The 13221-nt window shown below is 44.7% G+C and overlaps 1 protein-coding gene across 10 annotated transcripts in view; it reads right to left on the minus strand.

Moving 5' to 3' along the window:
• epb41a (erythrocyte membrane protein band 4.1a) overlaps positions 1–13221 on the minus strand; it is a 127850-nt gene that overhangs the window by 81093 nt on the left and 33536 nt on the right. For 9 of the 10 annotated variants that reach the window (XM_045695028.1, XM_045695030.1, XM_045695033.1 and 6 more), the window contains exon 2: positions 6580–6986. In XM_045695028.1, the coding sequence (XP_045550984.1) occupies positions 6580–6986 (407 nt within the window). Of the gene's footprint in view, positions 1–6579; positions 6987–8607; positions 8845–13221 lie in introns of those variants that run through there. The other variant, XM_045695031.1, reaches the window with a different exon arrangement.

A 13221-nucleotide genomic window follows, 5' to 3' on the forward strand; every position in this document is an offset into this window, starting at 1 on the left:
GGGTTGTCATATGATGAAGATCATCAAAGGTGAGTGCTGCATTTAGCTGTCTTCTGGGTTTTGGTGACATTTTATGCTGGCTTGAAAAATGGGTGTCTGATTATTTCTGGCTTGGTACTCTGCTGAAATAATCTAATGTTTTGCTTTCGTTGTAAAGCCTTTTTGAAATCGGACAGTGTGGTTAGATTAACGAGAGTCTTGTCTTTAAATAGCTGTAAAATAGTAATATGTTTGAGAAATTGAAGTAATAGGATTTTTAAGGTTTTGAAAATCGCGCCACAGGCTGCAAGTGGCTGTTACGTAGGTGGGACGAATTCGTCCCGCCTAGCCCAGAGTTAAAATAACTACTGGGACCAGCCAGCCAGCCAGCCCGCCCGCCAGTCAGCCAGCCAGGCAGAGACTACCTCAGCTCAGACAAACCTTTCAGAGGAGCCGAATGGAGCCTCCCTACACTAAATGAGTCCCTTGTCAAAGGCATGACCTCAGAGAGCAGAGAGAGAGAGATAGATAGGATACTTAGACCCAAAGAGGAGAGCCCTTATGCATTACTGTTGTAGTAAATAAGCCACGGACACTAGAGCTTTAACTAAGTTTAATTATTCCCAAAGGTTCTGTACAGCTGTAATCAGACAGCAAAACATTCCTCCACTTAAGACACTCCTCTTTCTCTTCAATCCTTACATGTTATGGCTCTACAGGAAGCTAATAAAGAGGGTAACAGGATACCAAACATTTTTTACTCTCTTAAGAGAATCTGTCCTCACCTCCTGACCTCAACCCCTCTTTCATCTTATACACAGATGTCCATCTGTCTTTCCTGTATCAACACATGGCTCTCCTCTCATCCCCCCCAACACATTCCGATGCCATCTGTCTTTCTTCAGAGACATAAAACCCAGTCTCTTTCATTTCCTATCTCAATGATCAAAGTTTAGCCGATTCCAACACTATATATAATCACTATTGCTGTCATCAAGCCAAACAGTGGCTATTTGAAGAATCTAAAATATAAAACATATTTTGATTTGTTTAACACTTTTTTGGTTACTACATGATTCATTTACATTTACATTTACATTACATTTACATTTAAGTCATTTAGCAGATTCCATATGTGTTATTTCATAGTTTTGACATCTTCACTATTATTCTACAATGTAGAAAATAGTAAAAATAAAGAAGAACCCTTGAATGAGTAGGTGTTGTAAAACTTTTGACCATATGTATATCATCAGTGTATATCATCACTATTGTGACTATATATTAGTGATGTGACATTTTTGGCCGATACCGATATCCGATATTTTCCTTGCCAAAAAACCCGATACCAATATTTCTAGTACAGTTAAATAGTTAACACACACACATGGACGCAGCGGTCTAAGGCACTGCATCTCAGTGCAAGAAGCGTCACTACAGTCCCTGGTTCGAATCTAGGCTGTATCACATCTGGCAGTGATTGGGAGTCCCATAGGGCGGCGCATAATTGGCCCAGCGTTGTCAGGGTTTGGCTGGGGCAGGCCGTCATTATAAATAAGAATTTATTCGTAACTGACTTGCCTAGTTAAATAAAGGTTACACACACGTACACACACCACACTGACCAAAAAGTTATTTTGTTACGTATGTCCCCATTACCAGTAAAACATAATCAAAACGTATTTCTTTCACTTACTAGCTGTGCTGTTTCGTTGTTCATTTGTTCAGTCATTTCATTCTCAACCAAGACTTCTATGGAACGCCGTTTGGGTCTTTGCGTGTCAAAAAATATACTGTTTAACAATATTTGACGTGTCAATCAGGACCTGAATATGACTGCACGTCACATAATAATTTAACTCGTTCATCATTTTTTTACGTAGTTATTACACATTGACTACACTATCACTCGTATTTCATATGTCACAACGATTCATCGATACGTATGCTATGATGCTGGTAAAGTCTCGTGCAGCTACAGTGCTGGTCATAAAAAAAAGCTAGCTAGCTCATGGATGCAAACAATGATCTTCCCCAAAAACATAGTAAAACGACATAATCTATTTCAGTAGCTATCGTTAGCTAGCTAACTATCTAGCTAGGTGTCATCATCTAAAACAGGGGTGTCAAACGTCCGGCCCGCGGGCCGGATCAGGCCCGCAAAGGGGTTTAATCCGGCCCGCGAGATGATTTTGTAAAGTATAAAAATGAGCTGCAATTTTTCAATAAAAGAAACTGCTGTTCCAATTGCGTCCACTGGATGGCGCAATAGCAATTGTGTTAAGCAAGCAAACTGTTTATACCAGAGCAGAGCAAGTAGGTCAAGCAAGTGCAGCCAGTCCGGATGAGCTACTTTGTTTTGCCCGCGATATTTATTACGGCTTCTACTTTTAACATTATGTGCTTTGGCACCCTCATTGCCCCAATATGTCTCTGTCAAAAAAGAGAAAAGTGGACGCAGATTGCAGAGTGTTCCAAGAAAAATGGTCATCCTCCTATTTATTCACGGAATTGAATGGGAAAGCTGTATGTTTGGTGTGTTCACAGCATGTTGCAGTGCTGAAAGAGTATAGCCTTCGTCGCCACTATGTGAGTCTTCATGCCGACAAATATGACAACTTTCAAGGACAGCAGAGACGAGAGAAGGTGAATGAACTGTTGGCGGGTCTGAAGAAACAGCAGTCTGTGTTTACTCACAGCCGAGACATCAGTGACGCTGCAGTGAAAGCTAGCTACCTCATTGCTAATGAAATCGCAGTGGCTTCAAAACCATTTAGTGAGGGTGAATTTGTAAAAACATGCATGATGAAGGCAGCGGAGATTGTGTGCCCTGAAAAGCGCCAGGCTTTTGCAAATATCAGCCTGACAAGAAACACAGTTGCAGACAGGATTTGCGATCTTTCAGTGGATTTGGACTGCCAGTTGAAGCAAAAAGTAAAGTCATTTATTGGGTTTTCAGTTGCAATTGATGAAAGCACGGACATTACAGATGTTGCACAACTGGCCATTTTCATCCGCGGAGTTGATGACACATTGACCGTCAGCGAGGAGTTCGTGGAGTTGGTGCCGATGACAGATACAACGACAGCAGCTGATATTTTCACCGCACTTGTCGGCGCGCTGGACAGGGTCAGAGTGGACTGGCTACAGATGGTGCGCCCTCAATGATCGGGAAAAAGCAGGCGTTGTAACAAAGTTCAGAGAGAAAGTGCAATCTGCAAATGGAGGACGTGATTTTTGGACTTTTCACTGTATTTTGCACCAGGAGGCTTTGTGTTGCAAGTCATTAAAGATGGATAAGGTCATGAAGGTGGTCATCCAAACTGTTAATTTCATCCGATCCAGAAGCCTGAATCACCGTCAGTTTGACAGCCTTCTCAGAGAGAAAGACCACATCTATGGCCTGCCATACCACACTGAGGTAAAATGGTTAAGCCGAGGTGCTGTGCTTAGGCGTTTCTTTGATTTACGAGAAGAAATTGAACAGTTCATGGAGGAAAAGGGCAAACCAGTGTTAGAATTTCATTCCGCAGAATGGATGCAGGACCTTGCATTTATGGTGGATGTTACAGAGCACCTGAATAACTTGAACAAACAGCTGCAAGGGCGCAACAAAGTCGTCACGCAGTATTATGACAGCATACGTTCTTTCAAGTTGAAGCTGTCATTGTGGGAGACGCAACTCGCCGGCGGTGATGCAGCTCACTTCCCCTGTCTGAAAAATGTGTGCGCGACCCAACATGTGGCAGACATGAAGCGGTTCAAAGATAAAATAACGGGACTGTTACGGGAGTTTGAGCAATGCTTTCAGATTTTTGGTGAAGTGGAGAAAGACTTCAACGTTTTTTGCTCGCCATTCACCGTGAATCCCTCTGATCTGCCCGTCAGCATCCAACTTGAAATAATAGACTTGCAGTGTGACTCGGATATGAAGGGCAAATTTTCCGCAGCTGGCTTGGACACATTTTATCAGAATCTCTTGCCAGGTTACCCCAACTTGACAGCCCTCGCTGCAAAACTGTTGTACATGTTTGGAAACACATATCTTTGTGAGCAAGTTTTCTCTGTAATGAGCATAAATAAAACAAAGCAACGCTCAAGGCTCACGCACAAGCACTTGAATCACATCCTGAAGTTGGCTGCCACTCAGGATGTGACGCCTGATATTCATGCGCTGGTGAAAGCTAAAAGATGCCAGGTATCAGGAGTCAAACAAACTATGCTTAAAGTGCTGCATGAGAAACCCTGATATAGTTCTGTGATCTGTGATATACTTCTGTGAATCACTGAGGCATTGTGTGTTTGTGTGTTCTTTTTCTTTAGAATTTTCAAATAAACTTGAGGTGTTTTATGATTAATAGTGATGTTGTGCTTGTACTATTGTGGACAGACACACTGTCCTCAGGCTCCAGCTTTATGTTTTATGTTGATCGTATTAAAACAAAGAAAACAATCTGAAGTTGTTGTTTTTAAGTTATATATACCATGATTTTACCGGTCCGGCCCACTTGGGAATAGATTTTCCTCCATGTGGCCCCTGTGCTAAAATGAGTTTGACACCCCTGATCTAAAATAACCCTAATTTATGAGACAGTTCTTATTTGATTAATGGTGGTCGGACCCATCTATGTGAAGCTAGCCACAATAAGGATTAGCCACAATAGTGGACTTTGTGGTTAGCCTTCAAAATAAAAGTATGACATAATTCTACTATTTGTATTCATTTGCATCACTGTCAATGACATACTTTTATTTTGAAGGCAAACCGCAAATTCCACTATTGTGCCTAATCTTTATTGTGTCTAGCTTCACAACACATAACCCGGTCCGGTCGAGCCTCACTAGCGAGATGAAGCTAGCTGGCTGCTTATTTTCACGAACTGAAGTTCAATATCAATAGGCGAACAACAAGTGGCAACCTAGCTAATACTTACTCACAAGGATTCCTAAATCATTGCTAAGAATAATGAAAATGACTGCAGTTTTTACTGGTCATTCTTTTCAGGCTGGTTGTATTGGTGCTAGCTAGGTACCTAGCTGATGCTAGCTACACCAGAAGTTGCGGTCGAACAAATTATGCTTTATTACCAACGCGGTATTGTAAACACATCATTCATGGCCGGTGTTTTCTTGTTTGCAGACTTTTTTGTACATCTTTGACGGTGCTACTGTATCTTTTTTGACACGCAAAGACCCAAACGGCGTTCCATAGTATGTATGTCGTGAAGCTAATAGCAGTGACGCTATTACTGTGTAACTCTGGTAGGACAACATAGGAAAAATAGCACACTTGGCAGTGTTAACCGGTGCTCGACCAGTCGGCGAAAGCCAACATCACCCACGACAGAGAACGGTTGATTGTCAAGGGCAATGAATTTCATTATCTTGGCTTTAATGGATTTCGCCTTCGAGTTGTCTCGCTGAAATGTTGTTACTCTTTCAAATGACTGCTTGACTTGTTGACTGCTCGATCCACACAGCAGACATTGTGGGCTAGGTACCTACATTATATTGGTATGCACGTCAGCTTTTATATCGGTTTTGCACATTGGGCGTTAAACTAGACATCCGATCCGATATGGTCACTGATATATCGTGCATCCCTACTATATATCATCACTATTGTGACTATTATATCATCACTATTGTGACTATTATATCATCACTATTGTGACTATATATCATTACTATTGTGACTATATATCATTACTATTGTGAATATATATCATCACTATTGTGACTATTATATCATCACTATTATATCATCACTATTATGATTATTATATCATCACTATTGTGACTATATATCATCACTATTGTGACTATATATCATCACTATTGTGAATATATATCATCACTATTGTGACTATTATATCATCACTATTGTGACTATATATCATCACTATTGTGAATATATATCATTACTATTGTGACTATATATCATTACTATTGTGACTATATATCATTACTATTGTGACTATATATCATCACTATTGTGACTATATATCATCACTATTGTGACTATATATCATCACTATTGTGACTATATATCATCACTATTGTGACTATATATCATCACTATTGTGACTATATATCATCACTATTGTGACTATATATCATCACTATTGTGACTATATATCATCACTATTGTGACTATATATCATCACTATTGTGACTATATATTGCCATAACTTTGTGCTTTGAGGCCAAAATGAAATCCTATGTAGAGAAGGAACAAAAGGAACCAAAGGAAAGGCTTTCCTGAAGACACATCACAAACACCCCAATCATTACTCATTCATACACGTCTGTTCTTACTCACTTCACATAGCAGTTTGAAGACTACTGTAATTCAGAGTACTGTAATTCAGACTACTGTAATTCAGAGTACTGTAATCAAGCACAAAACACTTAACATTTACCACTGAAGAGCACATTCATCAGCTCAGACTAAAATCAACATCATTTTGCACTCTAGCTAAGCAGTAGCTAAGAGTCCTCAACCACACACACTGCTATTAAACATGTCCTCGTCAAGCCTAACCCTCCAACAACACACAGTCCCAGTATGACAGCGTAGCAGGAATGATAGGCTCGCACCTGAGCCTCGTTGCTGCTGAGCGAGTGCAGGTCGAGGTTCTGATCCCCCTCGATCCTGAGCTCCGGCTCACAGTCAGCGATGGGCGCCTTGGCTTCTTCCCCGTCCCCTCCTTTCTCCCCCTTCTCTCCCCCGTCCCCCTCGCACTGAGACCTCCTCTTCAGGAAAGAGGAGAAGAGTCGCGAGAGGCCACGGCCGGCCGAGGTGCGCTGGCGGGGTCTCAGCTGCACCTCCTCCTGGGGTGAGGAGGACGAGCCGGGGCTGTGGGGCGAGGTGACGGGAGTGCTGGAAGCCTGGGACTCAGAGGGCCCGTGGTCAGGGGGCGCGGCCTGATGCTGCTCTACCTCCTGCTGGCTGGGCTTCTTTTGCTGCTGGCGCTCTGTCGCCTCGTCTGTCGTCATGGCAACAGCTGCATAGGGGAAAACAACCAGGGAAAATAGTCCGTTATGAAGAGATTTGGTCAGGTAGTTTACCTGGGATTGGAGCCTATGTTGGTAATATAGTCATTACACTACAGGTCATTACATTACAGTCATTACACTACATCGTAAGGTAGTGTGCCGTCTAACCTCTTCCTTGTTTCTAGCAGATTATTTTTGTGATTCTGTATTTGTCCTTTGAACGTACACACTTAACACACAAACAAGCCCAAGGGAGAGTAGAAAGACAGAAAGAAGGGGACGTTCCTAACGATCCTATTTACACAGGAAGAAGAGAGAGAAACAGCATGTCTCTCTTCAGCAGGGTCATGGAAGCTGCTGATTCTGCTCCTTATTCAATACGGTGTAGGGAGAGACAGAGAGAGAGACGAGACAGAGAGACAGAGAGACACAGAGAGACAGAGAGAGACAGACAAAGAGAGAGAAGAGACAGAGAGACAGAGAGAGACAGACAAAGAGAGAGAAGAGACAGAGAGACAGAGAGACACAGAGAGACAAGAGAGAGACAGCGAGACAGAGAGACAAGAGAGAGACAGAGAGAGAGACGAGACAGAGAGACACAGAGAGAGACAGACAAAGAGAGAGAAGAGACAGAGAGACAAGAGAGAGACAGCGAGACACAGAGACAAGAGAGACACAGAGAGAGACAGAGAGACGAGACAGAGAGACACAGCGAGACACAGAGAGCGAGAGACAAGAGAGACAAGAGAGAGACAGAGAGACACAGAGAGACACAGCGAGACACAGAGAGACACAGAGAGACAAGAGAGAGACACAGAGAGCGAGAGACACAGAGAGACAAGAGAGACACAGCGAGACACAGAGAGACACAGAGAGACAGAGAGACGAGACAGAGAGACACAGAGAGACAAGAGAGAGACAGCGAGACACAGAGAGACAAGAGAGAGAGCGAGCGAGAGACAAGAGAGAGACAGAGAGAGAGAGACGAGACAGAGAGACAAGAGAGAGACAGACAGAGAGTGAGTGAGAGACAAGAGAGAGAGAGACAGAGAGTGAGAGACAAGAGAGAGAGAGTGAGAGACAAGAGAGAGACAGACACTAAATGTAGATCATTTATCATCATGGATGATAATGGCTAACCCCTTAGGTGGCTGTTAGAGATAGACGTAAAATGTTAAACCACAGACAGAGCTGGGTCACCGATTAGCTATTATTCTATTAAATCCCAGGCAGCCATTTATGCTACAAATGCCCAGGGAGAGGGAAAAGGAGGAGGGAGGGAGAGGAGGAGGGAGAGAAGGAAGGAGAGGAGAGATAGGAGGAGGGATAGGAGGGAGAGGAGAAGGGATAGGAGGGAGGAAGGGAGAGGAGGAGGGAGAGGAGAAGGGAGAGGAGGAGGGAGAGGAGAAGGGAGAGGAGGAGGGAGAGGAAGGAGAGGAGGAGAGAGGGGTGGAGGGAGAGGAGAAGGGATAGGAGGGATAGGAGGAGGGAGAGGAGGGGGGAGAGGAGGGAGCGAGAGGAAGGAGAGGAGGAGGGAGGGGCAGCCATTATTATTATTATTATTATCATCATGGAGTGGTGGTGTGATCTGGAGTGGGCCTTTACAGCCCCTCATCTCTCTCTCCCCACCCTCTGACGCTGCATGCTGGGTAGGGGTCACCATGGCAACGCAGGCTTTATTAGGCCCCAGTCATGTCATTGTGTTGGTGGAGTCTCCATGCTGCTACTGTTGGTGATTCAGCATGGGAACATCATGGGGACATCATGGGGAGATAGAGGCTGGTCATTGTGCTGGTGGAGTCCATGGCTCTATGCTGCTACTGCTGGTGATTCAGCATGGGAACATCATGGGAACATCATGGGAACATCATGGGGACATCATGGGGACATCATGGGGACATCATGGGGAGATCATGGGAACATCATGGGGACATCATGGGGACATAATGGGAACATCATGGGGACATCATGGGGACATCATGGGAACATCATGGGAACATCATGGGGACATCATGGGAACATCATGGGAACATCATGGGGACATCATGGAACATCATGGGAACATCATGGGGACATCATGGGGACATAATGGGAACATCATGGGGACATCATGGGGACATCATGGGGACATCATGGGAACATCATGGGAACATCATGGGGACATCATGGGAACATCATGGAACATCATGGGAACATCATAGAACATCATGGAACATCATGGGAACATCATGGGGACATCATGGGGACATCATGGAACATCATGGGAACATCATGGGGACATCATGGGGACATCATGGGGACATAATGGGAACATCATGGGAACATCATGGGAACATCATGGGGACATAATGGGAACATCATGGGGACATCATGGGGACATAATGGGAACATCATGGGGACATCATGGGGACATCATGGGGACATCATGGGAACATCATGGGAACATCATGGGGACATCATGGGGAGATCATGGGGAGATAGAGGCTGGTCATTGTGCTGGTGGAGTCCATGGCTCTATGCTGCTACTGCTGGTGATTCAGCATGGGGACATCATGGGGACATCATGGGAACATCATGGGAACATCATGGGGACATCATGGGGACATAATGGGAACATCATGGGGACATCATGGGGACATAATGGGAACATCATGGGAACATCATGGGAACATCATGGGGACATAATGGGAACATCATGGGGACATCATGGGGACATCATGGGGACATAATGGGAACATCATGGGGACATCATGGGGACATCATGGGGACATCATGGGAACATCATGGGAACATCATGGGGACATCATGGGGAGATCATGGGGAGATAGAGGCTGGTCATTGTGCTGGTGGAGTCCATGGCTCTATGCTGCTACTGCTGGTGATTCAGCATGGGGACATCATGGGGACATCATGGGAACATCATGGGAACATCATGGGGACATCATGGGGACATAATGGGAACATCATGGGGACATCATGGGGACATCATGGGGACATCATGGGAACATCATGGGAACATCATGGGGACATCATGGGAACATCATGGGAACATCATGGGGACATCATGGAACATCATGGGAACATCATGGGGACATCATGGGGACATAATGGGAACATCATGGGGACATCATGGGGACATCATGGGGACATAATGGGAACATCATGGGGACATCATGGGGACATCATGGGGACATAATGGGAACATCATGGGAACATCATGGGAACATCATGGGGACATAATGGGAACATCATGGGGACATCATGGGGACATCATGGGGACATAATGGGAACATCATGGGGACATCATGGGGACATCATGGGGACATCATGGGAACATCATGGGAACATCATGGGGACATCATGGGAACATCATGGGAACATCATGGGGACATAATGGGAACATCATGGGGACATCATGGGGACATCATGGGGACATCATGGGAACATCATGGGAACATCATGGGGACATCATGGGAACATCATGGGAACATCATGGGGACATCATGGGAACATCATGGGAACATCATGGGAACATCATGGGAACATCATGGGGACATCATGGGGACATCATGGGAACATCATGGGGACATCATGGGGACATCATGGGGACATCATTGGAACATCATGGGAACATCATGGGGACATAATCGGAACATCATGGGGACATAATGGGGAGATGGAACAGGATGAGTGACCAGCCTCTAAGAAGACCAGGCCTTGCCACTACTGCCAGTCATTTTAGTGTTAGTAAGCAATATCATATTTCTATATTCAATATTCTAGCTATATTCTATTACATAAGAAAAAAAACGTCAACATTAATTACAGAATTCTTCTGACTATTTTGAGGAAGTAATACTGGCTTTGTTCCTATGGTGTCTCATGAGGGACAAACATCAGTAACTGCTACATTGAACCACACCTCCAAGACTGAAATCGTATTTTTCTTAATGAGCAACAGAGAAACGTGGAATTGGTGCGTTCAGTCGCTCTTTAATCATGGAGCCCCAAATCAGTGTTTCCCACCCCCTGGGGTTGACTGACACAGTCCTGCCGAGCCCAGCTCTACCCAGCATGATAGTGGTTAATCTAGTTGCTGCCCTATGACAGGGCCAAATCTGATAATAACAGCAGCACGCAACTAGACCGGTCCAAAATCTGTGCTGGCTTGCCAATGTATGACCATAATATCTGGCAAGACAGCACAGACAGATCTGGGACCAGGCTAGCAAATAATCTTCAGTGTTTCTTTCTTTCGCTTGGATCTCTCCTGAGTCATTGTCTAGTCTAGTCACATTGTGTATCTACTATCTACTCAGTAAGTACAGGCCAGAACAATAGCGGACCGACTCACAAGGGCCCTTCAACAACTAATAATACAGTGAGGCTCCACAGTTCAAAGAAAGGTGAGGAGCAGTGAGTTGATTTAATCAGACGCTCACAAGGAGATCTCAGGGGTACGTCCCAAACAGCGCCTTATTCACTACGTAGTGCACTAGGACCTCATAGGGGCTCTGGTCAAAAGTAGTGCACTATATAGGGTGCCATTTGGGACGTAAACCCGGGTCTACCGTTCAGCCTCTCTCTGCTCTCTGTCTCCACCACTCTCAGGCTGCTCAGTAGGTAGTAGAGCCGTAATTACCTTCATCACTATAATCGTCTGATTTCCAGTCTTTAAACTGTGACTCCCTGCCCAGCGCTGCTCATGGGCTCAGAGCATAGGCAATAGGCTATAGACTAACCAAGTAGAACATTGGGTCATTCTCCTCTTATTAAAGTGCAGTAGACAAAGTAGGTTTGCATTACATTACATTACATTATATTATATTACATTACATTACATGACATGACTTTACATTACATTACTTTACATTACATTACTTTATATTTTATTACTTTGAACACTGCAAAGAGAGTGCTGAATTCTGAAGCACACTACTACTATAACCCTTCTGTGTGTGTCTAAATGAGTCGCTTTGAAAAAGGGTTGATGGCAAAGACGAAAACACCGGAAGTGTCTACTTCCTGCTTTATCAAAAGAGACACCTCGGTCTGTCCATGGTGTGTGTGAATCACAGGAGGTTGCTGGCACCTTAATTAGGGAGGACGGGCTCGTGGCAAAGTCTGGAGCGGAATCAGCGGAATGGTATCGAATAGATCAAAAACCTGGTTTCCATGTGTTTGATGCCGTTAAAATTCACCGTTATTACGAGCCGTCCTCCCAGCCTCCACTGGTGTTGACGTGTGCTACGTGTGTGCGTGGTTAAAAAAACTACTACACAAAAATACATTTCTGTGGTAAACAGCTTAAAGGACAAAGAACCAGTTCAGAATCTCAGATTAGTCGTGTCATCATCATGCTAGCTGTCATGGCGCCTTCGTCGGTTTCCTGTTTTCTTATGGCTGCTGACACACAATGTGCCGGTAGATGTCCAATCAAGATCTTCGCAGGACGACAGAGTTTGTCAGTTGGCTAATACCCCCGATGGTGTCAATATGAGAACTACCCGCTTGAATTTACATCCCCACGCCTGCAGCACTGCATCCCTACTGCATACCACAGTCATGTACTAATTACACTGGCTTAGGCACGCAGAGAGAGGATGGTGGCCAGCTTAACTTGATCCTGCTGAGGCCTATCTATCATGTTGCTGCTTCCCCTGGACAGTAACACCACTCTACTGACTACTGCTTCCCCTGGACAGTAACACCACTATACTGACTACTGCTTCCCCTGGACAGTAACACCACTATACTGACTACTGCTTCCCCTGACCAGTAACACCACTCTACTGACTACTGCTTCCCCTGGACAGTAACACCACTATACTGACTACTGCTTCCCCTGGACAGTAACACCACTATACTGACTACTGCTTCCCCTGACCAGTAACACCACTCTACTAACTACTGCTTCCCCTGGACAGTAACACCACTCTACTGACTACTGCTTCCCCTGGACAGTAACACCACTCTACTGACTACTGCTTCCCCTGACCAGTAACACCACTCTACTGACTACTGCTTCCCCTGGACAGTAACACCACTCTACTAACTACTGCTTCCCCTGGACAGTAACACCACTCTACTGACTACTGCTTCCCCTGACCAGTAACACCACTCTACTGACTACTGCTTCCCCTGAACAGTAACACCACTCTACTGACTACTGCTTCCCCTGACCAGTAACACCACTCTACTGACTACTGCTTCCCCTGACCAGTAACACCACTCTACTGACTA

This window comes from Salmo salar, chromosome ssa14 (assembly GCF_905237065.1).
Source record: "Salmo salar chromosome ssa14, Ssal_v3.1, whole genome shotgun sequence".
Taxonomy (NCBI): domain Eukaryota; kingdom Metazoa; phylum Chordata; class Actinopteri; order Salmoniformes; family Salmonidae; genus Salmo; species Salmo salar.